At 47.5% G+C, this 25,157-nt stretch overlaps 2 protein-coding genes and 1 pseudogene across 2 annotated transcripts; all 3 read left to right on the top strand.

Moving 5' to 3' along the window:
* Window positions 1-5,000: 5,000 nt before the first annotated feature.
* On the top strand, window positions 5,001-7,049 carry LOC140710357 (golgin subfamily A member 8S-like). Its single transcript, XM_073011941.1, has 4 exons — window positions 5,001-5,213; window positions 5,800-5,859; window positions 6,042-6,122; window positions 6,974-7,049. The coding sequence occupies exons 1-4, from the start codon at window positions 5,001-5,003 to the stop codon at window positions 7,019-7,021; spliced, it is 402 nt and encodes a 133-aa protein (XP_072868042.1). The 3' UTR covers window positions 7,022-7,049.
* A 123-nt stretch (window positions 7,050-7,172) lies between these two features.
* Window positions 7,173-13,346, top strand: LOC140710422 (putative golgin subfamily A member 8I; annotated as a pseudogene).
* LOC140710423 (golgin subfamily A member 2-like) lies at window positions 11,193-11,579 on the top strand. The gene has a single exon (XM_073011998.1). It carries the CDS (start codon window positions 11,201-11,203, stop codon window positions 11,534-11,536), a length of 336 nt encoding a protein of 111 aa, XP_072868099.1. The 5' UTR covers window positions 11,193-11,200; the 3' UTR covers window positions 11,537-11,579.
* Window positions 13,347-25,157: the final 11,811 nt, after the last annotated feature.

Genomic DNA, 25,157 nt, shown 5'->3' with positions numbered 1-25,157 from the left:
CAAGTGGGAATCAGGAATGCTGCTGTGTTCTAGAGATGTTTTGTTCTTCCTATAGGGATGAAGCAGTGCCTACTCGATAATTGGTCATTGTTCAAAGAAATGCCTCCTGACTCAAAGGCAAAGCCAGAGTGCAGCTTGGAGCAAAGAAGGTACTTTTATTAAGAATTTTAATAAACCATAAGATATATTTCGTATTACTTTGTGAGCCTTCTTCCTGTCTTGATTTAATTCTTTTTGAGAGAATTCATTTCATTTTCATTTGGTTTGTTTTCTTCTTGTTGCAAAGATGACCTATAGAAAATACAGAAGTATAAGAAAATTTGAAGATACTAACTGATAATCACTTAATGATTTAGTACCTGCTTGTTTAGTCTTTGTTATATTTACTGAAGACAAACATGGCTACAGTTGTAAATTATTATTGGTATGTATACCCTAGTAAGTTAAAAGTTATATGTACTTTGAAGTTTTGCAAAATTGGGTTCATATTAGGAATTAATTCCTGATGAACTTTTACGTGCTAGGCACTAGTCTTTTTATTTATGGATTGATTTTTACTTTTTTTTCCCCTCTGTGCCTATGCTTACCAAGCCTTTTTAATTTTTACTTTTTATTAATTCTTTCAATCCTCTTAATAACTTAAAAAGAGGGTATTACTAATATCTGCATTTTGTAGATGAGGTAACTGAAGGTGGGTAACTTATCCAAGGTCACAGGTGGCAAAGCAAGGATTAAAACCAGACAGTCTGGCTGCCCAAGGCCCAACCGAGAGGAGCTGAGAGCACGCCATGGGGCAGAAGGATGTTGTTCAGGCCGGTTTTCTGTTCAGCTAACATGAAATGCAGGCTGTAACCTTAATTCTAGGACATTACCGAGAAAGCCTTCCAAAGCCATAGCTTTTTTACCATGACCATGACTTTTAGCAAGAATTTTTGGTTTAAAGGCCACATGGTGCTCTAAGAACCTTCTGTTCACTTTTACGGAGGGACTGATTGTTGAGCTAAATAGAAATGCTGGAGCACACAACCTTTAGGGCAGCTTTGGACCTATTTCTGTGGTCAGGAAAGACACCTGTCTTTCCCTGCTGCCCACAGCCTCCAGTTATTCACCTTCAGAATCTCCTAGTCTGTGATCACATTCAGATGAAAGATCTGTTTTGTTTTTTCCAGGGTAGGAGGAAGGGAGTCACCAACAATACTAAGCAGTCTCGTCTTCTGTGTATAAATGAGCAAAGTTAGGGAGCCAAATTTGAAAACCTTGTGTAATCCTGAGATTTTCCAAGAGAATCTAAGAGAATGTCAGCATTATGCATGGTGGTGAAGTGGTCTTATATTAGTTGTATCCACAGCTCTCATCAAAAGCAGACACTGATACTTTTTGAGGGAAGTTTTCTCTAACTGAAGCCTATAGGTTGCCAAAGATTAAAAGCAGGCAACTATGAATTCAGATAAATCATAACATTCAAGTAGTCAACCCAACATGTTTGAGAATTGTTAAAAAGAATGAATAACATATTTCCCAAAGACTGTAGTTTTTGGAATTATCAGATACAGAACACAAACTTCAAATATTAAAATTGTGGGAAAATAGTTACATGTGAAATCTAATGTGTGTTTAAAATATATATAAATTCATTCATAAAATTGAGCAAGCAGGAAGACCACCAGAAATGATGAGGAAGACCTGAAAGGAAAATGTATGAAATAGAACTTACAGAAATAAAATACATAGCCTGGTATGGTGACACACACACCTGAAATCCCAGCACTTTTTGGGAGGCTGAGGTGGGAGGATAGCATGAACCCAGGAGTTGGAGACAAGCCTGGGCAACATGCTAAGAACTCATTTCTACCAAAAATACCCCACCACCACCACCAAAAAAAAAAAAAAAATTAGCTGGGTATGGGGCACCTGCCTATAATCCCAGCTACTCAGGAGACTGAGGTGGGAGGATCACTTGAGCCCAGGAGGTCAAGGCTGCAGGTTCGTGCCACTGCACTCTATCCTGGGTGACAGAGTGAGACTCTCTCTCTGAATAAAATAAAATAAAAAATGTAATCGTTGAAATAAGAGACTCAGTGGATGGATTAGACACGAGAAGAAAGAATTAATCGGTTAGATGATTCTCTGCAAAAAGTAAGTCAGCGTGTTAGAGAGACATGAGGATAGATGATAGGGTAGAAGTTGGTGGACTTGGCGGGGACAGAGAGATCAGAATGAGGTCTAAAATATGTCTTAGTGAAATCCCTGGAGGACGTATTAAAATATTAGAAAGTGAGAGAAATAGAAGTTCCTTGTTTTGTTTTGTTTGTTTGTTTCTTTGTTTTTGTTTTGAGACAGAGTCTCGTTCTATAGCCCAGGCTAGAGTGCAGTGGAATGATCTCGGCTTACTGCAAGCTCTGCCTCCTGGGTTCACGCCATTCTGCTGCCTCATCCTCTCAAGTAGCTGGGACTACAGGCACCCACTACCATGCCCAGCTAATTGTACTTTTAGTAGAGATGGGTTTTCACCATGTTAGCCAGGATGGTGTCAATCTCCTGACCTCCTGATCCGCCTGCCTCAGGCTCCCAAAGTGCTGGAATTACAGGCATGCAACACCGCACCCAGCCCAAAAGCTTTGGTTTTTACAGATATTAAACATGATTTTTAAGACAAAAAACAATCTTAACAATAACTTAGGAGAATAAGAGAAACATTTTTCCAAAAATGAGAAACCATTGTGATTATTTTTTCTTATTGGAATGTTGAATAGTATAGTCTGCTTCATTAATCATCAAGCATGCTATGGATTTTCCATTTTTATATGATCTGTATCTCAGTTAACGTAATACTGGTAATTTTTGTACTGTATGAAAAATATAGGCCAAAATCATAGACCTTGAATAGAAGCTGGGTCATGAAGATAGCTCTGGAGAAACACATAGATACACAAAAACTGAAAAACACACATATAAAGTATACACACATATATTTTTTAAAGTTTTAAAGCTTTTAAAGGAAAAGCCAGCCCCTCACCTTTCCCAGAGTGGGTGGCCTCTGCCCCGTCTTAGACTGGGTGGGGACAGCAGTTGCATGGGCAGCTTTCCTTGTGAGCCACAGGGCCCTCTGGCCATGCTACTGTCTGGCCACACCCCCTTTCCCTTTCATCTTTCTCATTGACCAATGGGCTTGGAGCATTAAGGCCACACCCCTATTCTGCATTCTACTGGGGCCCTGGTTACGCCTCCTCTGGCTCAGTCACACAGCAACCTGGTCGGTGACTGGAGGTGTTGATCAGTGCTCGCTGGGATTTTGCTGATGTGGCCCCAACCCCGCCTCCCTCCCCACCCTGCGATGGTAGGAGAAACTCGAGAGAGCAAATTGGCAGCAGCCAAGAAAAAGGTAAAAACACACTAGGTCATGGCCCCCCAACCCAGTCACAGATCCCCTCCGATGACGACTCCTGCCAGAGTCCATACCACTTCTGAGGCACACCAGACTGGGTCCCCCACCCCAGTGCCTCTGGGCTACCCCCACCAAAGTTTTGTCAGTCAGCCCCACCCCTTCAGCAAGCAGCCCTGTCCCTGCCCTCAGCAGTCACCCCAGGGTAACTTTGGGCGGGTGACTCCTGGGGCTCCCCACTCCATTCATGGGCCCTCATCTCCTGCCGCCCCAAGTTTGACCTCCCTTGGCTCTTTGGGCTCACGTCTCCAAGAACCTGGGTTCCCCCAGCCCCAGGCCCCACCCTTGCCAGTCATCCCTGGGTGACTTTGGGACTACGGGACTTTGGGATGCTGCTGTCTCCTGGGGCTCCCTGCTGCGGACTCTGCCCTCCACTCCTGCTACCTCAAGGTCGCCCTCCCTGGGCTCTTTGCACTGGCATCTCCAAGGACCTGGGTCCCAACCCTGTTTTTCCCTCCCCCATTGTGGAGCAGTGACTCAGACACGCTACTGATGTGGTCCCTCCCCCCGACCTGGAGGAGTGGAATGTAGTGATGTCACAATCCACCTAGGAACTGTCATTACTGGAAGACCGGCCTTTGATCTTATGACCCAGTCCCCTAAGCGTTCTCACCCCATTTCTGGTTCCTCTGGTCACAGCGCAAATTTCCAGCTGGAAGGGGAATAGAGACTGTGGGACCTAGGAGGAAGAGGTTCCAGGCTGCCTCACTCCCTTAACATCGACATTGACAGGGGGAAAAGCCTACACTTCCCCCGTGAGCACAAAACATTGACAGTATCTCTGGGTGGCAATGGGAGAATGGGTTTGGTTTTGTTTTCTCCCAGGTTTCTACTTTCCAGAGAGATTTTAACATTTTTTTCTGAGTTCTCCACCTCATATTCTAATTCTCCATGGTTCTGGGACCAGACTGCCCTTCAGTCAGTATTCTCTGAAGTGAGATTTGCTCATCTTCTGAGGAATAGATCTTGGGGAACTGAATTTGACAGCTTGAATCTTCCTCATATTATCTCAACCTGCGGTACTTTGAGTGCCACGGGATAAATATGGGACATCTTTCTGAAGCGTCAGGTTCCCTTGATTCTCTTGGGATCAAGAGAAAAAACATTAATGTACTTAGGGATGACAGTCACATAGGTTTCTAAGAGTATACCAGACTTCTCTCTGAAATGAGGTTTGGGTTGTCCTCTTTCTGATAAATTCCCAGATTTCACAGAAAGGCTGTCTTCTGCCACGAGGACACATTGATATAAAAGTTTGAGAGGTACGGGTGCACTTCCTGACACTAACAGACGTGTGAGGATGTATGACTCTAAACCACGCAGTTCCTGCCTACCTAATGTTTACTTTTCTACCTCTGCCTCTGGTTTTGGTCCCTGGCAGTTGCTGATTCTTGGTAAAACCCCAGAGCTTGGAGTCAGAAGACTGAGTTTCAAAGTTCCAGTATTGCCTTTTTCTTTTCTTCTTCTTCTTTTTTTTTTTTCCTATCCATATCAAGCCCTCTCAGTCACTAAATGATGGTGACAACACCTTGTACGGTTGTTGGTGTCATTAAATCAGATGGTGTATAGAGTATTTTGTAAAAACTGTAAGGAGGATGTGGCTGTAGGGGCTGATGGTTCCCATGAGTATTACTGCTCTTCTTTCCCACAGTTAAAAGGATATTGGCAGAGAAACAGCCCTGGTGGTCCAACAGGAGCGAAGAAGAACGGGAAAACAAATGGCAGTGTCCCTGAGACAGCCACTTCTGGTGGTTGCCACTCACCTGGGGATGTGAGTCTTGGCTGACCAGGCTCCTGGGGACAAGGGGCGCAAGGGGCAGTAGAGGGTAATTATTAAGATTGTGGATGGACTACTGGGTACTGGTTCAGAATTCTGGGTTTGAATCCTGCCTCTCCGTCTGCTAGGGATATGATTTAGGGCAAGTTGCTTGAGCTCTTTGGGCCTCTCTTTGCACATCTGTATAATAGAAGTGGTATTGTTTGACTTCCATTTGTGAGGTTTAAATGAGATTTGTTACTGTTGTTTTTATGTTAATCCCTAGTACATGGCCTGCGGTAAACACCCAGGACACCCAGGATATGGTCATTGCTGTTCGATTTTCCTCATCCCCAGTCTCAAGGGGAAGCCAGGACAATGAGAACAGCCACTTGTCATCAGGATTCACTGAAAGGGACCCAGGGTGGGATGGTGGGGAGATAAAAAGCATGGGAGAAGTTGGCACAAAGGAGTTATGGGACAAAGGGTTCAAGATAGGCAGAAAAGAAAATGTTGCCAGTTGATGGGGAAGAAAGGAAGTCAGAAGGCTCTGACACTGAGGGGGACAGAACATCTCCACGTGCACTCTCATCTCTTGTAGTCAGCAACGGGTATCGACGGAGAGGTCCCTACGTCATCTGCACCCCTCAAGGATCTGGAGGTAAGAGGCTCTGGGCGGAGGTGCAGTGACCCTGCAGGCCAATCCTCCAACCTCCTCCCACAGCAGGGAGTGGGTGCCCCTCTGCCAGCTGAGAGAGCCCACACACACCCCAGCCCTAATGATTGTTCTCTCTACCTCTCCACGACTCCTCCTCCACCTCCTCCTCTCTGCATGTGCCTCAGAGCCTGTGCCAGGAACTACCAGCAGCCCTGGACTCGAGGTCCGTCAAAATCAGTCAACTGAAGAACACCATCAAATCCTTGGTAAGAGTCCAGTGGGGTCCCCTGATTCCACGCTGCCAATCCTGGGCTCCAGTTTTCCCTTGGGGCCCTGAAGAAAGGGGCTGGGGGCCCTGGTGCCAAGGACAAATAGGGAGCTGGGGTGCCCAGGCCTCACATGGAGGGACCCCAGAGCACGCAGCATGGCTCTTCTTTTGCAGCCCTCTTTGCCGACTGTCTCCTCTCCACACACCCCTGCTCCAGTCCTTGCTACACACGCCCTGGGGTCATTGCCTCTCGGGGAAGTGCTAGCCTGACTGGTTGTCAGGGGCCCCGTATTTCTGCTGTGACTCAGTCCCTAATTTGTTCTTTGATTCTGGACAAGCCGCCTCTGCTTTCTGGACTCGGGTTTCAGAGGAGGTAGTGAGTATCAAAGGTGTCTGTTAGCTCTGAGAGTCCGAGATTTAAAGGCCGCCTAGAATGGGAACCTCAGGGCCAAGGGCTCCTGACTGTCCTTTTCTTGCCTATATCTGCTGTGAAGAACCGTACCTGGCCCATAGGTGCTCAGTGAATGTTTATTGAATGAACACACTTTTCTAAATGACAAGCTGGCAGAAGAGGGGGCCTTTCTCAAACTCCATCTCTAGAGGTTTATGTTCTTGTCCTCTCAAGAGATTCCAGATTCAGACTTTGAGTTCTGTGGCTGTGGGCAAAAACCAACAAAGACCCGAATTCTCTGTCCTTGGGCGCTTGAGGAGAGTTGACCAGTTCGTGTTCCCACTGAGTCTGAGAACTCTGCCTTTAAAATCCATTCCTGGCCCCACCTACCGCTTCCTGGTGTGGGGAATAGAGTTGAGGGGCCACCCTCCATCACCTTAATTTGACTCTCCCCACAGAAACAACAGAAGAAACAAGTGGAACATCAGCTGGAAGAAGTAACGTGATTTCTTTGTTTCCTCGCGACATGACTGCTGGGTTTGGGGGGCTCTCAGATGTAGAAGCCCCAGTCTCCTCTCCCCTACTCCCAACCTGGGGAAGAAGGCTCACCCCTCAGATTCCACCCCATCCCCACAGGGTCCCTGATAACCTGATCCCATGGGTGGGCCTGTCCTGGGGCATCGGTGGCTTTCTGGGGGCATGTCTCTTGCTGTGCCATCTCTACCTCCCCCTGGTAAGAGCTCTGTCTTCCTCTTCCTATAGGAAAAGAAAGCAAACAACGAGAAACAGAAAACTGAAAGGGAGCTAGAGGTGAGTGGAGGGTATGAGGTTTTCTCCTGTCCTCCACGGAATGCTTCTTTCCTTCTCTTTCAGCACTTGCTTGGCTTTTCTCCCAAAGGTTCAAATCCAGAGACTGAACATACAGAAAGGGAAACTAAGTACGGACCTGTATCACACGAAACGTTCTCTCAGATACTTTGAAGGTGGGAATCTGGGCACCCTGTCATCCTTCAGCCTGGCACTTTGACAGGTCTTTAGCGGGAGTCCTTTGGGCCCCATCTCAACTCTCTCATTACAGAGGAGTCCAAGGATCTGGCCGACCGCCTGCAATGTTCATTGCAGCGTACAGGAGAGTTAGAGCAGGTGCTCTGTGCTGTCACTGCCACACAGAAGAAGAAGGCGAACCTGGTGAGTCCAACCACCTGCCCCGTCCCCTGGGAGCCCGGCTTCGCAGATAGAGGAGTGAGCCTAAGGGTCCCTTCTGCAGGATGGAGTGTCCTGCCCAGGAGGCAGCATGGCCATGTCTCGCTGCTTTTGTGTGTGGTTGTTAGAGGCAGCCTGGGGCTGAGTCAGCTGCTGTGGATGAGTTGGGGGGGCGCAGTGGGGGGTGAGCACTGGATGCAGAGCTTGGAGGCCAAGTGCCTGCCCTGCCCTTACCTGGCTGTGGTCTTGGCCAAGTCCTAGGTGGGGTATTGGGTACTTGTTCTGTGAAGGTACAGAAGATTACCTTTAGTATGATACCATTTCTGTAGAGAGAGGAAACGTGTGTGTGTGTGCGCACATATTATGATAGTATACGTAAAACATGTCTGCAACCGTTCAAAAAAACTCGGGAGAGAGCAACAGGGTGGCTGGGAGATACTTCCCTTCTGTACCTTCTGAGTTTTGGACTATGCAAAGGTATCATCGTTTCAAAAACTGAACAAAAGATTATTTTTCCCCTTCCTATCTGTGCTTTCAACCCCAGCAAGAAAATGGGCTTAGAGAATCAGATAGACCTGGGTGTTCAAATCCCAGCTCTGCCTAAGTGATGTTAAGCAAGCACTTAACCTCAAATACTCCATGTTTTTTCATCTACACAATAGAGGTCGTCATAGTAACCGTCTCCTATGGTGGTTGTGAGGATTAAATGGGATTGCTAGCATGGTGCCTGGTGAAACACTCCATAAAGGTTCAGACAGTGGTAGTAATAACAGTAATAACAATAGCAATATTATCTGATCTCTCTGGGCCTCTGTTAGGCAGCTGTAAATTCCATCTCATTCCCTATCCCTTCCAACTTTACTGAGTTCTGTTAAAAACCACACCATGGGCTTGGAAATGCCTCGATGTTTACTGACCGAGTTGTATATTGAGCCTAGCCCTAGCTCTTTTAAGGGGCACTGTGTGGAATGGCCCAGGCTCCCCAGATTGAAACTTCTCACTCTTCACCATCCAGTCCTCGAGCCACAGGAAAGCATATATGGAGTGGAAGTTAGAGCGGTCCACACGGGAGCAGGCAATTCTGAAAGCACAGCTGACACAGGTGAGGTTTTGCAGAGGGAGGGAGGGAAGGAAGATGACCCCAGGTGGCCAGGAGCAGGTGAGGACCAGTGACAGCCCTTCCTAACTTCTGTGCCCATTCTTGCAGTTGAAGGAGTCGCTCAAACAAGCCCATCTAGAGCGGGGCGAATATGTGCAACATCTGAAAGGAGAGAGGGCTCGGTGGCAGCAGAGGATGAAGAAAATGTCGCAGGAGGTGAGATCTGACCCTTCAGCCCCCTGACCTTAGATGGGTCACGGAATCTTTCTGGGCATCTGTAAAATGGGAACAGTACAGCCAGAGGTGGTCATGGGTCTGGGCTTTGTGGAGGTGGGGGCAGAGAGGGAGATGGCAGCCACCAGCCACCAGCCCCTCTCTCCAGGGCCCTTTCCCCCTGTGCTTTGGGCAGGTTTTCACCTTGAAGAAGGAGAAGAAGGGTGACATGCGTCGGCTAGAGAAGCTGGAGAGGAGCTTCTCCAAACTGAAGAACCGGATGGGTGAGATGGGGCTGGCGTGACCTGGGAGCAGGCCTGGCATCAGAGGGCTGTGAGGGGGGCTTAGAATGCCCCAGGGAGGTGGGTGGATGGAAGGGCTTTGAGGCAGAAGGAAAGAGGTCTGTGTCAGGAGACGGCAAGTCTTGTCATCTCCATGAGCCTCAGTGTCCCCATCAGCACAGAGGGCCCATTGTCAGCCACCCACAGTGCTCTGTATTGAAAGTGGTTGGAAGATTGGCTACCATCCGGGTGCGAGGAATCATTAGCAGTGCGGCCAAGTTTGGGGAGCCTGAGAGGAGCTGTGCACCAAGAGGAGGGGTTTTGTTGTTGGTTTTTGGTTTTGGAGAATACAGAGGCCCTTATTGACCGCTTCCTTTCTCAGCTGAACCCCTGCCCCCGGATCCCCCAGCAGTGTCCCCTGAGGTGGAGCTGCAGCACCTGAGGAAGGAACTAGAAAGAGTGTCAGCAGAGCTCCAGGCCCAGGTGCAAAACCATCAGCATGTAAGTCTCCTGAACCAGGCACAAAAGGAGAGGCTTCGGGAGCAGGAGGAGAGGCTTCAGCAGCTGCCGAGCCACAGAGCGGCTTCGAGGAGCTGGTGCATTGCCCCACCTGGGGAGCCTGCCCTCCTCCCTGGCCCTCCAGGCCTTTGTTTCCCCACCTGTAAAATGGGGCAACATAGCCCTCATGTGAAATGTTACTTCTAAAGGCACCTGTGAGCCAGAGCCCTGCTCTGGTGGCTGTGGGAGAGAGGGGATGATTTTTCTAACCTGCCTCCACCCTTCCCTGTGCCGTGGGAGGCAGACACCAAGTTCTGGGGTCTCCAGTTTCAGTGGGTGGCTGCTGATTGCTTCTCTCTGTCCAGAACAACAAGAGCAAGAGCGCACTGCAATTGGAGCAGCAAATAGAGGAGCTACAGGAGAAGCTGGACGAGGTGAAGGAGACGGTAACCTCCGCCCCATCCAAGAAGGGCTGGGAGGCGGGCACCAGCCTCTGGGGATGGGAGGTGCCAGGCCAGAAGCAGCTCCAGCCTGGGGGAGGTGACCCCACCACCCTCCAGGGCAGTCCTGAGACTGTTTCTTGCTTCCTGCCCTCTGACTTTTAGAGGTGGGTAGCCCTGGGCTCCCTCAGGTCTGGACATCATCATCCCAGCTAGAGGCATAGAGCCCCCCAGTCATAGGGGAAGAGATAGTGGGATAAGAGGCTCCTTATGCCAGGCACGGTGGCTCACGCCTATAATCCCAGCACTTTGGGAGGCTGAGGCAGGAGAATTACTTGAGATCGGAGTTCAAGATCAGCCTGGCCAACATTGTAAAACTTCATCTCTACTAAAATTACAAAAAAAAAAAAAAAATGTAGCCTGGCATGGTGGCTCATGCCTGTAATCCCACCTACTCAGGAGGCTGAGGCCTGAGAATCACTTGAGCTCAGGAGGTGGAGGTTGCAGTGAGCTGAGATTGCACCACTGCACTCCAGCCTGGGCCACAGAGTGACACTCTGTCTCAAAACAAAACAAAAAGGCTCCTTGATTAAAACTGGATTCCAGCCTCGGTTCCACTGGTCACCATTCAAGTACTTTGCATCTCTAAGTCTCTGTTTCTTTAACTTCAAAAGGAAGTTAGCATTTTCCTTACAGAGGTGCTGAGGATTAAATGAGCTAATACATGGAAAGCACTAGGCCTCTAACATGCTTAGCAGATGGCGGCTGGCTCCCACTGCTTTTCCACCAGTCTGTGGCCTACAGTTTAAATGGTGAAGGAGGGTGTGAGATTTGAGGCTGAGGAAGGAGGCATGGTGTTCTAGGAAAGGGAGGCAGTCACTTAGGCCTGGAGCAAGGAGCCAGGGGCCTGGGAAGACGACAGAGCCCCACAGTGCCCTCACTACCTTATTGATGAGCCCAGAATCTGGAAGCCAGCCGCCACATGCCGTCACACCCAGGGTCTTCCTGCAGGTGGAGCTGAAGAGCCAAGAGGCTCAGAGTCTGCAGCAGCAGCCAGACCATTACCTGGGTCACCTGCAGCAGTCCGTGGCCACCTATCAGCAGCAGGTGGCCGCCTATCAGCAGCTGACCTCTGAGAAGGAGGCGCTGCACAGGCAGTTCCTGCAGCAGACCCAGCTAATGAACCAGCTGCAGCAGCAGGAAGCTTGGGGCAAAGCGGTGGCCGAGATGGCCCGCCGAAAGTTACAGGAGACCCAGGGGAGGGAGCGGCTGAGGGCGGGGCCATGAGGGGGATGACCTGGCAAACTCCGTGCCTTCTCACTCTTTCCTGGCCCCTTAGGAGCACCTGGAGGCTGCCAGGCAGCAGAATCAGCAGCTGCAGGACCAACTGAGCCTCATGGCTCTCCCTGGGGAAGGTAGGGGAGACCACTCAGAGGAAGAGGACAGAGCCCCAGGAGGAAGGGGGGACTGTTAGCAGCACAGAATTGAGGAGTTGGAAGAGACCTTTAGAACAGCTGGTCATGATGCCAACCGGGTGCCTGCACTAAGTTCGGCATCAATATGGTGACCTCCTGGGAGCGGGGGGGGCACCAAGTTGCCTAAGGATGGCTGAACTGGCCCAGGTCAGAAAGGGAGCAGGTCAGAACTCCAGCACTGACCGGTAGTGGGACTGTGCCTGGGCAGTATAGCAAGATCTTGGGTCTTAAAAATAAAAATAAAGAACAGCAGCTCATTCCTCTCTGGGGAGGGGCTGGCTCAGGGTTACCCAGTGAGGGTGGAGGCAGAGTTGGGCCCACAGTACCTCCCTTGTTGGGTTGTCTGAGGAGCCCTCTGGCCACTCCCCACAGGAGATGGAGGAGAACATCTGGACAGTGAGGAGGAGGAGGGTCCTCGGCCCATGCCGAGCGTCCCAGAGGACCTGGAGAGCTGGGAGGCCATGGTGAGCCTGACTCCCCCTGCACCCATTTTGCCACCTTCCTCTGTGGTCCCAGCCCCAGGGACTGGAGGCGAGTCTGTGATCGGGGAGCCCCAGCAGGGCCTGCGGAAAGTCATGGAGAAGCTGGAGGTGAGTGAGTGCGGGCATGGGCCAAGAAGGGCAGGGGTGGGAAAGGCTGCTACTGAGATGTGACGCCATTATTTTGGCTCCAGGGCAGCCTTACGGACCTCCTGGAGGAGAAGACAGACCTGAGAGAGCGTGTGGAGAAACTAGAAGCTCAATTCATCCACTACTGGAGGGAGAGATGCCATCAGTGAGTGGGAGGTCAGGGCACGGCAGGGGGAGCTGCAGGCCCTCAGAGGGGCCCCAGCGTCTGAGCCCTGTCCTCCCGCAGGAAAATTCGTCACCTTATAAATGAGCCGGGAGGCAGTGTTAAAGATGCAGCACGGGGAGGACATCATCAGGCTGGCCCAGGACAGGGAGGAGAGGAAGGTAGGGTGTGCAACATCTCTGCGGGGGTGGGGTGGGGTGGGGGTGGGCGTGAGGCTGGGTGCTGGCAGCGGTGTGAAGGCCGAGCACCCCTCCCTCCAGGTGACGCTGCTGGCGCTGCAGAAGATGGTGTTGCGGCTTGTGCTGACCACAACAGCGAGCACAGCAAACTCCTGACCTCTTCCCAGAGCCCTGTTGAGGAGCCCGGTCCAGGAGCCCCAGCCCCCCAGGAGACTGGGGATGCCCACAGGCATGGCGGTGAGTAGAGCCCTCAGGCGGGGCGGGCAGGCAGGAGCGGGGTGGGTGGGGGGACGGGCGGGGCTTGCACTGTGCTCAGATCCCCCATTCACTGTCTCCAAATTCCCAACTCACTCTCTCCAAAGATCTTTGTGAGGTGAGCCTCACCGACAGCGAGGAGCCAGCACACGGAGAGGCCACGGAGGGATCTCCCCACAGCAACCCTACTGCACAGACCATCAGGCAGGAGCACCAGGAGCACCCAGGCTTGGGCAGCAACCGCTCTGTGCCCTTCTTTTGCTGGGCTTGGCTGCTGAGAAGGAGGAGATAAACATCACCATCATCAAAGAGCTGCTCAAGACCTTTTTAAAAAAGAAAGTGACGGGGTTAATCTCCTACACAATTCATTTCCTTCATTTGAATGATTATTTGTGTTTCTAATTTATAGTTAAGTTTATTTGTAAAAAGTTAAAAAAGGTGGGTCTCTGCCTTTCACTGAGGTTCACTCTGGCATCCTTTAGCATTTTTCTGTTTTAATTTCATAATTGTAAGTCATTAGCATGTATATTGAGTTTGCCGTTACGTGGTGGGAGTTCAAACACACAAAGACCCACTGTTTGCACAAAACTGTTCTCACTGGTTTGGAATATGCTGCCTTGCTTTTTCAATGTTATTGCAGCATGTATGTTCATTACAGAATTCAGATAAAATTTGCTTATGTTCTGCTATTGTTTGATCTAATCTTAATCACAGTGAGCTCTTCATTAGCTCAATATGTGGTTTACCTCCAAGTGTCACTGTTGATTACTTTGTAATATGCCACCGTGAGTGTCTGGATGGAGGGAGGAGGGAAGCAAAGAACAAAAGGGACTAAGATGGCGTATTTCCGGGTTCTTCATCACCAACTTTCCTGCGCCCAGGGGAAGACACAGGTCAACTGCGCAGGTGCAACCTGATGTCTGACCAAGGAAACGGAAACCTACCTGGCCACACCTACCACAGGGCCCGACCCGCCCATGTCCGGCCTACTGCCTTCCCACTGCCAGGCCCAAGACATAAAGCTGCTCCGGGCAGACAGGCAGCACGAACTTTCTCGGCCCCTCCTCATATGCTGACCCAGGAACTTCGCCCCAGAACGCTGGAGCGACTTCCTTGGCCTCCACCGCCGGAGACCCGTGAACTTCGCCCTTTCTTCTTTTACATTGGCTAGCTAATAAAAGTTTCTTTTTACTTTGCCTACTTGCCTTTTCTCTGGCGCCTGCTGTGGTGGTCGCACAAAACAAATCAGTGAGTACTGACATTAGAGTTGTTTAAAGTCCGAGAACTGGAAACAGCCTTTCCCCCATTTTCTGTGTACTGGTGATGGGAGTAATAACGTTTTGGGGGAGCTTTTTAAATCTCACAGAAGAGGACAGTGGCCTGCTCCCGCAGGTATGTGCGGGATACAGTGTGTTTCCTTTGTTCCGGTGCCAAGAGTGAGCGCTGTACTATGGCAGTTCCCTTAGGATTTGTGTGCGCTCTGGGCTCACGAAGATATTGCAGCACGAGCTGCAGCAGTTGTACTCTTTACCTGTCACCTAAAAAGGGATTATTTCTGAGGAATGAAAGGCTCCCATCATTGACTGTGGATGTGGAAAACATTTCCTAGCTTAGAGAATTTGTATCTGTAATACATTTGAAAATCAGAGTTCATGTTACCTGTTTTAATCACATGACTACATGTCCCAGTTCACAAAAGGGTGCTGGCTGGCATTCTTCTTAATGTATTTAGTAAAGATCATAAGAAATCGTTTGAGTTTAAATGTCCCTGGAACAGGCATACAGGCTCTAGTCAAGAATGAATTAAAGGAAAGCCGTGTGACACCTGGCATTCTTCTCTGTTCACGGAGCTTCTTTGAGGCTTGAAGATTGATTTTACCATCTAGACCTCCTGGCTAATACCTATTCTTCAAACACCTTGGTTACTCATAGGAATTTACTTCTTTTCCTTGAATGGAAAACACTTTAAAAATTAATAACATTATTATAAACTAATATATGTGAGAGTACTTAGTTGAAACAAAAAGGAGTTTTAGTAGACAGTATTATACTAGCTTTGAAAATCAAGGGGAAGTTTATGCAACTTAAAATGTTTACAAACTGCAGTGCAATCTACTGTTTGTGAATGTCAGTGTATTATCAGGAAACGTGTCTATACAATCACAGGTATATTTCCTCACAAACTACGAAGCGTGAAATATGTTTTTGTACCTGTTGGTTTCAGTTAGGGACATATTTTGTGCACTATTTATGTGATTGTGTCTATGCATGAGGAATGAATGAATTTCAGTCACACATTCCCTAAATCATAACTTGATGGTGCTTGGGAAAGAACAGTTAAAACCTCATGAAGTTCTAATGTCTCTTCAAAACACATCACAGTATTAGGATGTAGGAGGATATGTACATGTGCTCCCTGGGGTGGGGATTTCTAGTTACTAGACCATCTCCATTTTTAGCATTTGGCATCCTCATGATACTTTTATAAATATGACGTTAACAGAAGAGCAAAAATATGATTTTACCGATGGAATAACAGATTTGCCTGCATTCACTGAAAGACTGTAAATATTGGGTCCTTGTGACTTCAACTGACTCTTCCAAATTGTATGAATGTATCAATACATTTGATAAACCCAGGTGCAGAATGATAAAGAAAAAATGTTAGACCCAATAATGTGGCTAATTAGCACTGGTCCAATTTCTAGCCCATGGATTTAAAATGGACTCACAGTCCTGTTCCTGCCTTTTATTTTCTGAACTTGCCGCTTTTGCATTCTCTTGAGTTCAGTTTAAAGACAGTTACTAGCATCTGTGACCAATCTGACAATAATGTGTTCCTCAGCTGCCTATGGATTAATCACACACTGGCATATTTCAGCTGAATGTCCGTCTGGAGAATAAATTGACTAGATTAACTGAAATTCCACTCTTTGTGTAGGTATTTGGCATATATTTAAGAAAAAGCTAAAAAGAATGGAAATCGTAGGACAGGAACTTAAGTCTTTCTTCAAAGTGCACACAGTCTTTTGGATACCTCATTCAGCCAAGTATTTGTGCTCTTCCTCATTCAGTAGAAGGCAGCTTTCAATTTGCTTAGAAGGCAACATTGGAAGGTTAGAGTTCATCAGAAACATAGAATTTTAAAATGTGAGTTCAACTGAATAAATCTGAATTTCTGTAGGAAGAATCAAAACACCTATTTAAAGATTGTAATATATAATAATCATTTTAAAGTATTTGATTAAATCTGATAGGTTTTCCAGAAAGGAAAAAAAAAATCAGCTCTAAAACCAAAGCTGATTTTTAGAAAATTTGAAAACATAAACCAGCCCTATCTATAATATAATTTCTCTAAAACTTTATCTTAGTCATTTAAAAATAATATAACTATTAAAAAATACAACTGCTATCTTAATGTTCTGAAATAAGTTAAAACATTTTAAAATATGAATACTGTAGCTTCAAAGAAAGAAATGGTGGGACGGAAAAGTAGAGAAAGAAATGCCAATTCCAGTCCAAAGCTTTATTTGCCAAGTTTTCTTAGAATGAATTTTACCAGTTTATGAATTCTTGTAAACAGAATGTATAATGGAAATACTGAAAGACTTTTGCCTAAAGTGGCATTATTGTCTGCTGGTGTGATGCTACTGTAATGTAATAAATTCTTAAGTTGTTGCAAAGTGCTGTTTTTGCCTTAAAATTTTCTTTTGTGTGTCTTGAAAACTGTAGTATTAAAGGTACTGATAGTGTGCAAATGCTGGGCATGCTTGACATGAGATAATCGGTTTCATTTTTACAAAATTGCAATATAACTATGCAAGTGTTTATTAAAAGAAAAAAATAAGAAAGTTACAGGATTAAAAGAAATTATGGGGTGAAAGTTATGGGATTAAAAAATGTAAAAAAATTGTGACCAAAAAACTTCTGGCAAAACAAGTAGAAAAAAGTTTTATGAAAAATTACCAAAACAAGTTACGAAGAAGAAGTTAACAGGATTTTTAAAAAAGTCATGGGATAAAAATAAAAATGAAAAGCAGGCTCCTGTCAGAAAAGCCTGGAGAAGCTGGGCTGGAGTCTCCACCGCCACCATGTCCCTGCCACCCCTTCCCAGTCACCCCTTTACAATTAGGGTAGCAAGACAAGACCTCTGTCTAATGGGGAAAGACAAACAGACCCTTTGCCACCTTGACCAGCGCTGAGTCTTTAAATTTCTGGATGATGATGATGATTGTTATTTAAAAGCCAGAGGCTGGTGGAGTTGGTTTGTTTGGAGGAGGCCTGATGGTCTCCTTTCTCTCACCATAGCAACTTTTCCCTCAGCGGGGCTCCCAGCTTCTTACTCAGAGAGGTAGTGAAAGGAGCTGGGCGCATTCCTCAGCCCCGGGCTCAAGACTCCCTGAGCCTAGTACAAACACATTCCATCCTCCCATCCCACCACATATCGCCATATCTCTCTCAAACTCCCTGAGCCCAGTATAAACACCACCTGGAAAGCCTCCGATAAGGAGACAGCCGTTCAAGGTTCCACTGAAAGCGCGGGAGCCAAAAGAATTTCTTTGTTCCCCTGTAACTTTCGGGCTATAAAAAGCAAACGCTCGCATTGTTCGAGGCCCTCTCTTGTATGCTGTAGAATGGAGGGACCAGGTTCGAACTTGTAATAAAGATCCTTGCCGCTTGGCTTTGACATTGGACTCTGGTGGTCTTCTTTGGGGAACAAACGGTCTGGGCATAACAGTAGCTGAGGCAGGACAGTGGGGCTAACTGTGGACCAGGCGAGGGCACGGGCTGCTGGGGTGGGCCCCCTTCCCTGGTGTACATACTGTGTCTGTGTAACGTTTTGTAGATTCCAGAGGGTAGGGCCGCCTCTGTATCGTACCTAGCAGAGGTTGAAGCTGGCACATGGGGAGGAGGTTCTAATAATTATTTGTGGCTGGGAAACTTATTTATTGCTAGCATAGGACAGAGGAAGGAGGCGTGGATGGGGTTGTGGCTCCCTGGTGGTGTGATCACAGCTCACTGCAACTTCCACCTCTCATGCTCAAGTGATCCTCCCACCTCAGCCTCCCAGGTAGCTGGGAGTATAAGCATGCACTACTATGCCTGGCTAGTTTTTAAATTTTTTTGTAGAGAAAAGATCTTGCTATGTTGCCCATGCTGGTCTTGAACTCCTGGCCTGAAGCGATTCTCCCATCTTGACCTCCCAAAGCACTGGGATTACAGGCATGAGACATTGCTCCGGTCCATAAGGTTTTCTCTTTATTACTGTGTTGTTGTTGTTGTTGTTGTTGTTGTTGTTGTTGTTGAGAGAGTCTTGGTCTGTTTCCGAGACTGGAGTGCAGTGGTGCAATCTCAGCTCACTGCAACCTCCGCCTCCTGGTTCAAGCAATTCTCATGCCTGTAGCCTCCTGGGTTACAGTATGAGCCACTGCACCTGGCTAATTTTTGAATATTTAGTAGAGACAGAGTTTTGCCGTGTTGGCCAGACTGGTCTCCAACTCCTGGCCTCAAGCAATCCGCCCTCCTCAGCCTCCCAAAGTGCTGGGATTACATGTGTGGGCCACTGCTCCTAGCTAAGAACCCGTCTCTGTTTAAATAAAAGAAGAAAATTCAGAATATGTGGAATACAGAACACCAAAGGCCAAAGTTATTTACCTCCCTGAGGTAATCTGTGTAAACAATTTGATATATATCAAGTTCCTACTTGCTATGCATATATATATACATATACACAAGTATATGTTGACACACTCCCCCTTCCCTGCTGTCGTGCTATTAGTCTGTGTTTTGTAGAAAGTGGACAACTCTATGTTCTTTGCTGGCCTGTATTTCTCCTCTTCAGTGATGTGTTACGAATATGTGTTTAAGTCAATTTATGCAACTCTTTAATACCATTTTAAAAGGTTATGATACACGATCATATGAAGGTATTACAATTTATTCCAACATTTACCTTTTGCACGTTTAATAATTTCCATTGATTTGCCAGGGTGAACACTCTCATGTCACGGCTGAATCCTTTTGTATAGACATCCTCAATTATTCTCTTAAGTTAAACGTTTAAATAAACTTGCTAGATTAGTCTCATTTCTTAAAAAGTTCTTAATTGGTAGTTTATATGTAACATTGTAGTTTTATATGTACTTGCAAATAGCTATAGTTCCTGTAAAAAAAGTGATAAAATTAAACTTTAACATATGCCAAAAATATTTTGACTTAGCGCTTCATTAAGTGCATGATTACAGTCTCTATATCTTTTGATTTACCTTTCTATCTTTACAATTTTCAGACGAGACACTTAGAGGTCACATAGTAAATTAAGGTGTTCTTTTTTAATAATCTCCATCTTTCTAAATTTGGTGAGTCACAATAAGTTATTTTGGGGTTGTTGAAAGCTGTGGCTCTGTTCTAAATTTGAGCCCAGAAATCACGCCATTTACAAAATATGCTTTGTCTTCCAACATCAGAGTGTCTGGTAGAAGGTGACAGTTCTTGGAACTTAAAAAATCTAAAACAGGACAGGAACAGAATCTGGAAAATATTTCTGTTTCTGATAATATGGCTGAGTAGGTACTCTGCAAACCCTCTCTCATAAAATAGACATGCTGGATAGTCCCTGCCAAGATATACTTGAACTTGCCATAAAAGAAAAACCCAGACTCTCTAAGAATGAAGATGAAGTGAAAATCAGAAGGCTACTATGAGAATAACGGGGAAGTAGCCCCTGTTATCAAGGTTATGTGCGCATGTGTTCAATAAAAAGTTTCAAACCTAAAAAAAGTTGAGATAATTAATATTGCCCTACATATACACATCATCAACAATTTTTCATTCATGGCATGGCCAGCTTTTTGTTTGTTTTTTAAAGGTGGGGTTTTGCTGTGTTTGCCCAGGCTGGAGTGCAGTGGCATGATCTTGGCTCACTGCAACTTCTGCCTCCCGGGTTCAAGCAGTCCTCCTGCCTCAGCCTCCCGAGTAGCTGGGATTACAGGTGCCCGGCACCACATCCGGATAATTTTTGTATTTTTACTAGAGATGGGGTTTCACCACGTTGGCCAGCCTGGTCTCAGACTCCTGACCTCAGGTCATCTGCCTGCCTTGGCCTCCCAAAGTGCTGGGATTACAGACGTGAGCCACTGCACCTGGCCACAGCCAGCTTTGTTTCATTTATATTCCCACTTCATTTATATACATTCCTTCTTCCTCTGAATTATTTTGAAGTAAAACCTATAAACATCATCTTTTTTTTTTTTTTTTTTTTTTTTTTTTTTTTTTTTTTTAGACGGAGTCTCGCTCTGTCCGCAGGCTGGAGTGCAGTGGCGCTATCTTAGCTCACTGCAAACTCCGCCTCCCGGGTTTACACCATTCTCCTGCCTCAGCCTCCCCAGTAGCTGGGATTACAGGTGCCTGCCACCACGCCCGGCTAGTTTTTTGTATTTTTAGTAGAGACGGGGTTTCACCGTGTTAGCCAGGATGGTCTCGATCTCCTGACCTCGTGATCTGCCCGTCTCGGCCTCCCAAACTGCTGGGATTACAGACGTGAGCTACCGCGCCTGGCCCATCATATCATTTTTTAATTACCGTGTATGTATCTGTAGAAGACAAATAATTTTTAAAAATATATTCGCAATGCCATTAAATACCAAAAAAGTAATACATTCGGGAAATAGCCATAAATCTAGAGTTCACATTTTCTTGACTTACTCATAAGTGATTTTTTCTAGGTTACCTGTTTGCTCATATTTACATTCCTAACTGAACAATGTCTTAAACTGACAGAAAATGCAGGTGATCTTATGACCAAATGCCTCATGCAAGGAAAAAACTCCTCATGCAAGAGGAGTCCCTCCAAATATAGAAAGGACCAGTATTTTAAGAGAGATGTTAACTACAATGTGGCAATGTAAGGAGCAGAGCAGGAAGAACCTTTCCCTCGGAAACTTACAACAAGTCAATTTCATAGTTAGTTTCCGTGGTCCTTCCACAACAATCTCTGGCATCTGTTTTCTCTACAATGGCGGGAACAATAGTAGCTATTTCAGAGCAGGAAAAGGCTTAGAGCAGTGCTAGAAGAGGGTCCTGGCTATATAAAGTTCAATTGTTTGTATATTGTAACAAACTTACTTTTTTTTTTTTTTCTGGTCAATAACAGATTTCTTTTGGAAAAGTAGCAGCCTCCTGTCCGGGGAACACCTGCAGTTCCCACTAAGTGAACATTGGTGTCTGCTAATCTTTGCCTCTGTTTCTCTCAATAACATACTGTCAAGCTGTTCCTTGATTTAGCCATTTTATTTACTTTTTCTTTTTTTTCCTTTCCCTTTTCCTGAGACACAGTCCCTCTCTGTTTCCCAGTCTGGACTGCAGCAGCGCCATCGTGGCTCACTGCCACCTCCACCCCGGTCTCAAGCAATCCTCCTCCATCAGCCTTCACAGTAGTTGGGACTACCCCCCGGGCCCAGCACGCTCTGCTCATCATTGTGGTTTCTGTTTTTCCGTTGAAACCGGGCTTGGGGCCAGACTCAGTGACTCATGCCTGCAATACCAGCACCCCCGAAGGCCAAGGCCGGTGGATCACCCCAGGGGAGGAGCTGGAGACCAACAGCCCGACCAGCATGGAGGATCCCAGTCTCTACCAATAAAAAATAAAAAACTAACCGGGCATGGTGGCTCACGCCTGCAATCTCAGTCACTCAAGAGGCTGAGGCAAGAGAACCACCCAAACCCAGGAGGCAGAGGCCGCGGGGAGCGGAGGCCCCGCCACTGCACTCCAGCCTGGGCAACAAGAGCGAAACTCCGCCTCAAGAATGAAAAAAAGAGAGACCAGGTTTCCCCTTGTTGCCCGGGCCGGTCTGGAACTCTTAGACTCAAGCGATCCGCCACACGCCACACTCAGCCCTCCAAAGACCTGGGATCCCAAGCGTGAGCCCCCACGCCAGGCCGATCTATTCCTGTCTGATTAATAAACTGGGCCTTAGGGACTGGCTCAGGCCTGCGATCCCAGCACCCCGGGAGGCCGAGGCGGGCAGATAACCTGAGGTCAGAACATTGAGACCAGCCTGAGCAACATGGAGAAACCCCATCTCTTAACAACAACAACAACAACAACAAAAATATATAGATACATAATTAGCCGGGTGTGGTGGCTCACGCCTGCAATCCCAGCCACTCGGGAGGCGGAGGCCGCGGGGAGCCGAGACCCTGCCACTGCACTCCATCCTGGGCAACAAGAGCGAAGCTCCCTCTCAAAACAAAAACCAAAACAAAAACCAAAAAAAAAAAAAACCCAGAGACTCAATTTCACCATGGTGCCCAGGCCGGCCTTAACTCCTAGGCTCAAGCGATCCGCCCCGCTTGGCAGTCCAAAGTCCTGGGATCACAAGCGTGAGCCGCCGTGCCAGGACGATCTGTTCCTTTCTGATTAATAAATTGGGTCGTGTGCGCTGGCTCATGCCTGCGATCCCAGCACCCCGGGAGGCTGAGGCGGGTGGATAACCTGAGGTCGGGAGTTTGGGACCAGCCTAACCAACATGGAGAAACCTCGTCTGTGCCAAAAAAAAAAAAAAAGAACGAAATTAGTCAGGTGTGGTGGTTCACGCCTGCAATCCCAGCCACTGGGGAGGCTGAGGCAGGAGAACCACCCAAACCCGGGAGGCGGAGGCCGTGGGGAGCCCAAACCATTACATCGCACTCCAGCCTGAGCAACAAGAGCGAAACTTCGCCTCAAAACAAACAAAACAGACCTAATTTCACCATGTTGCCCAGGCCAGTCTGGAACTCCTAGGCTCAAGCGATCTGCTGCGCTCAGCCATCCTACATCTGGGATCAAAAGCGTGAGCCACCACGCCAGGCCGATCACGCCTATTAAGTAATCCCAGCACTTTGGGAGGCCTCGGTGGGTGGATCACCTGAGGTCAAGAGTTTGGAGACCAGCCTGGCCAACATGATGAAACCCCGTCTCTACCAAAAATATTTAAAAATTAGCTGAGTGTGTGGCGGGCGCCTGTAGTCCCAGCTACTCAGGAGGATGAGGCAGGAGAATCGCTTGAATCCGGGAGGCGGAGGTTGCAGTGAGCCACGATAGCGCCACTGCACCCAGCCTGGGTGACACAGTGAGACTCCGTCTCAAAAATAAAATAAAATAAACTGGACCGTGCACGCTGGCTCAGGCTTGCATCCGCAGCACCCCCGGAGGCCGAGGCGGGCGGGTAACCTGAGGTCGGGAGTTTCAGCCCAGCCTGACCAACAGGGAGAAACCCCTTATGTATCAAAAAAAAAAAAAAGAAAGAAAGAAAATTTAGCAGGCTATGATGGCTCCTGCCTGCTATCTCAGCCACTTGGTAGGCCGAGGCAGGAGAACCACCCAAACCCAAAAAGCAGAGGCCACGGGGAGCTGAGACCGAGCCACTGTACTCCAGCCTGGGCAACAAGAGCGAAACTCCGCCTCAAAAACAAAAACAAAACAAACAAAAAAAGGGAGACCCGGTTTCACCATGTTGCCCAGGCTCAAGCGTCCATAGCGCTTGGCCATCCAAAGTCCTGGGATCACAAGCGTGAGCCACCACGCCAGGCCAATCTATTCCTTTCCGATTCATAAATTGGGCCTTACGCACTGGCTCACGCCTGCAATCCCAGCAGCCACGGAGGCCGGGGAGGGCAGATAACTTGAGGTCGGGAGTTTGAGACCAGCCTGACGAACATGGGGAAACCCTATCTCCACCAAATAAAAATAAACATTAAAAATACAAACTGAGCCGGGCATGGTGGCTCACGTGCAATGCCAGCCACTCAGGAGGCTGAGGCAGGAGAACCACCCAAACCCGGGAGGCGGAGGCCGGATGAGCCAGACCTCGCCATTGCCCTCCAGCCTGTGCAACAAGACCGAATCTCTGCCTCCAAAAAAAAAAAAAAAAAGGTGACCGGGTTTCACCATGGTGCCTGGCCTGCCCAGGCGGGTCTGGAACTCCTAGGCTCAAGCGATCTGCTGCGCTCGGTCCTTGAAAGTCCTGGAATCACAAGCGTGAACCACCACACCAGGCTGATCTATTATTCCTTTCTGATTAATAAATTGGGTGGTGCACGGTGGTCCACGCCTGTAATCCCAACACCGGGGGAGGCCAAGGCCAGCGGATAACCTGAGGTCAGCAGTTTGATACCAGCTTGATGTACATGGAGAAACCGCTCTCCACCAAAAAATAAATTAATTAATTAATTAAAATACAAACTGAGCCAAGCATGGTGGCTCACGCCTGCAATCCCAGCCACTCAGGAGGCTGAGGCAGGAGAACCACCCAAACCCGGGAGGCTGAGGCCATGGGCAGCTGAGACCCCACCACTGCACCGCAGCCTGGGCAACAAGAGCTAAACTCACCTCGGGAAAAAAAAATAGAGACCGAGTTTCACATGGTGCCCAGGCCAGTGTGGAACTCCTGGGCTAAGAGCTTCCTCCCCGGGATTATCTTAAAGTGTAGTTGGAAAAAGTAAACTAGCCCCAAAAACTTTTTGAAAAGCCCTCACGTATAGGTGTTCCTAAATGATAAAATTGTGTTGCTTATTTTAAATATTTGAAGTTTATAAAACTAATTGAGTTGCTTATCTTAACTATTTTGACATTTATAAAACTGGTAGCATGAAATTTTTTGAAATATTTAACAACACACAGTATTTCTTGTAAACTTCATCCACACTCATGTATGGAGCGGTCGTTAACCCATTTTCACTGCTGTGTAGTATTGCATTGAATAAACTTTCCACAGTTGATCTATTTTTTTCCCATTCTTCCCGTCACTCAACTCCCCGGATTCCTTCTATAATCTCTGTGAAAAATTGTATTTCCCAAAGATGGCACAACAATATTCCTCATACCGTGTGCTCTTCTCTTTGTGACATTGCCACTATCCTATCAGGAAGTGGAGTTTAATTTCCCTCTCCTTGAATCTAGGTGGGCTCGCGACTGCTTCAACCAACAGAGCATTGCAGAAGTGATGCTGTGTGACTTCTGAGACTAGGCCATAAGTCTTATGATAGTGCAGTTTCCACGTTGTTCACCAGAACACTCATGCTCTGAGTGACCATGAGTCACCATGTAAAAAGTCCAACTACCCCAGGGCCACCATATTTTGAGGAAGCCACACCACATAGAAAGCCCAGTGTGTGCACACTGCAGTCATCAGTCCTGATTTTCAAATCAGTGTCGCCCAGGTGTCAGGA

The sequence above is a fragment of the Chlorocebus sabaeus genome, chromosome 26 (genome assembly GCF_047675955.1).
Source record: "Chlorocebus sabaeus isolate Y175 chromosome 26, mChlSab1.0.hap1, whole genome shotgun sequence".
NCBI classification, from domain to species: Eukaryota; Metazoa; Chordata; class Mammalia; order Primates; family Cercopithecidae; genus Chlorocebus; species Chlorocebus sabaeus.
This window is presented reverse-complemented; position numbering and strand designations above follow the sequence as displayed.

Coding starts and splice junctions, on each gene's coding strand:
- LOC140710357 (XM_073011941.1), top strand. CDS start 5,001: ATGGTGTATAGAGTATTTTGTAAAAACTGTAAGGAGGATGTGGCTGTA. Junction 5,214..5,799: donor GTTGCCACTCACCTGGGGAT/GTGAGTCTTGGC, acceptor CATCTCTTGTAG/TCAGCAACGGGTATCGACGG. Junction 5,860..6,041: donor CACCCCTCAAGGATCTGGAG/GTAAGAGGCTCT, acceptor CATGTGCCTCAG/AGCCTGTGCCAGGAACTACC.
- LOC140710423 (XM_073011998.1), top strand. CDS start 11,201: ATGAGCCCAGAATCTGGAAGCCAGCCGCCACATGCCGTCACACCCAGG.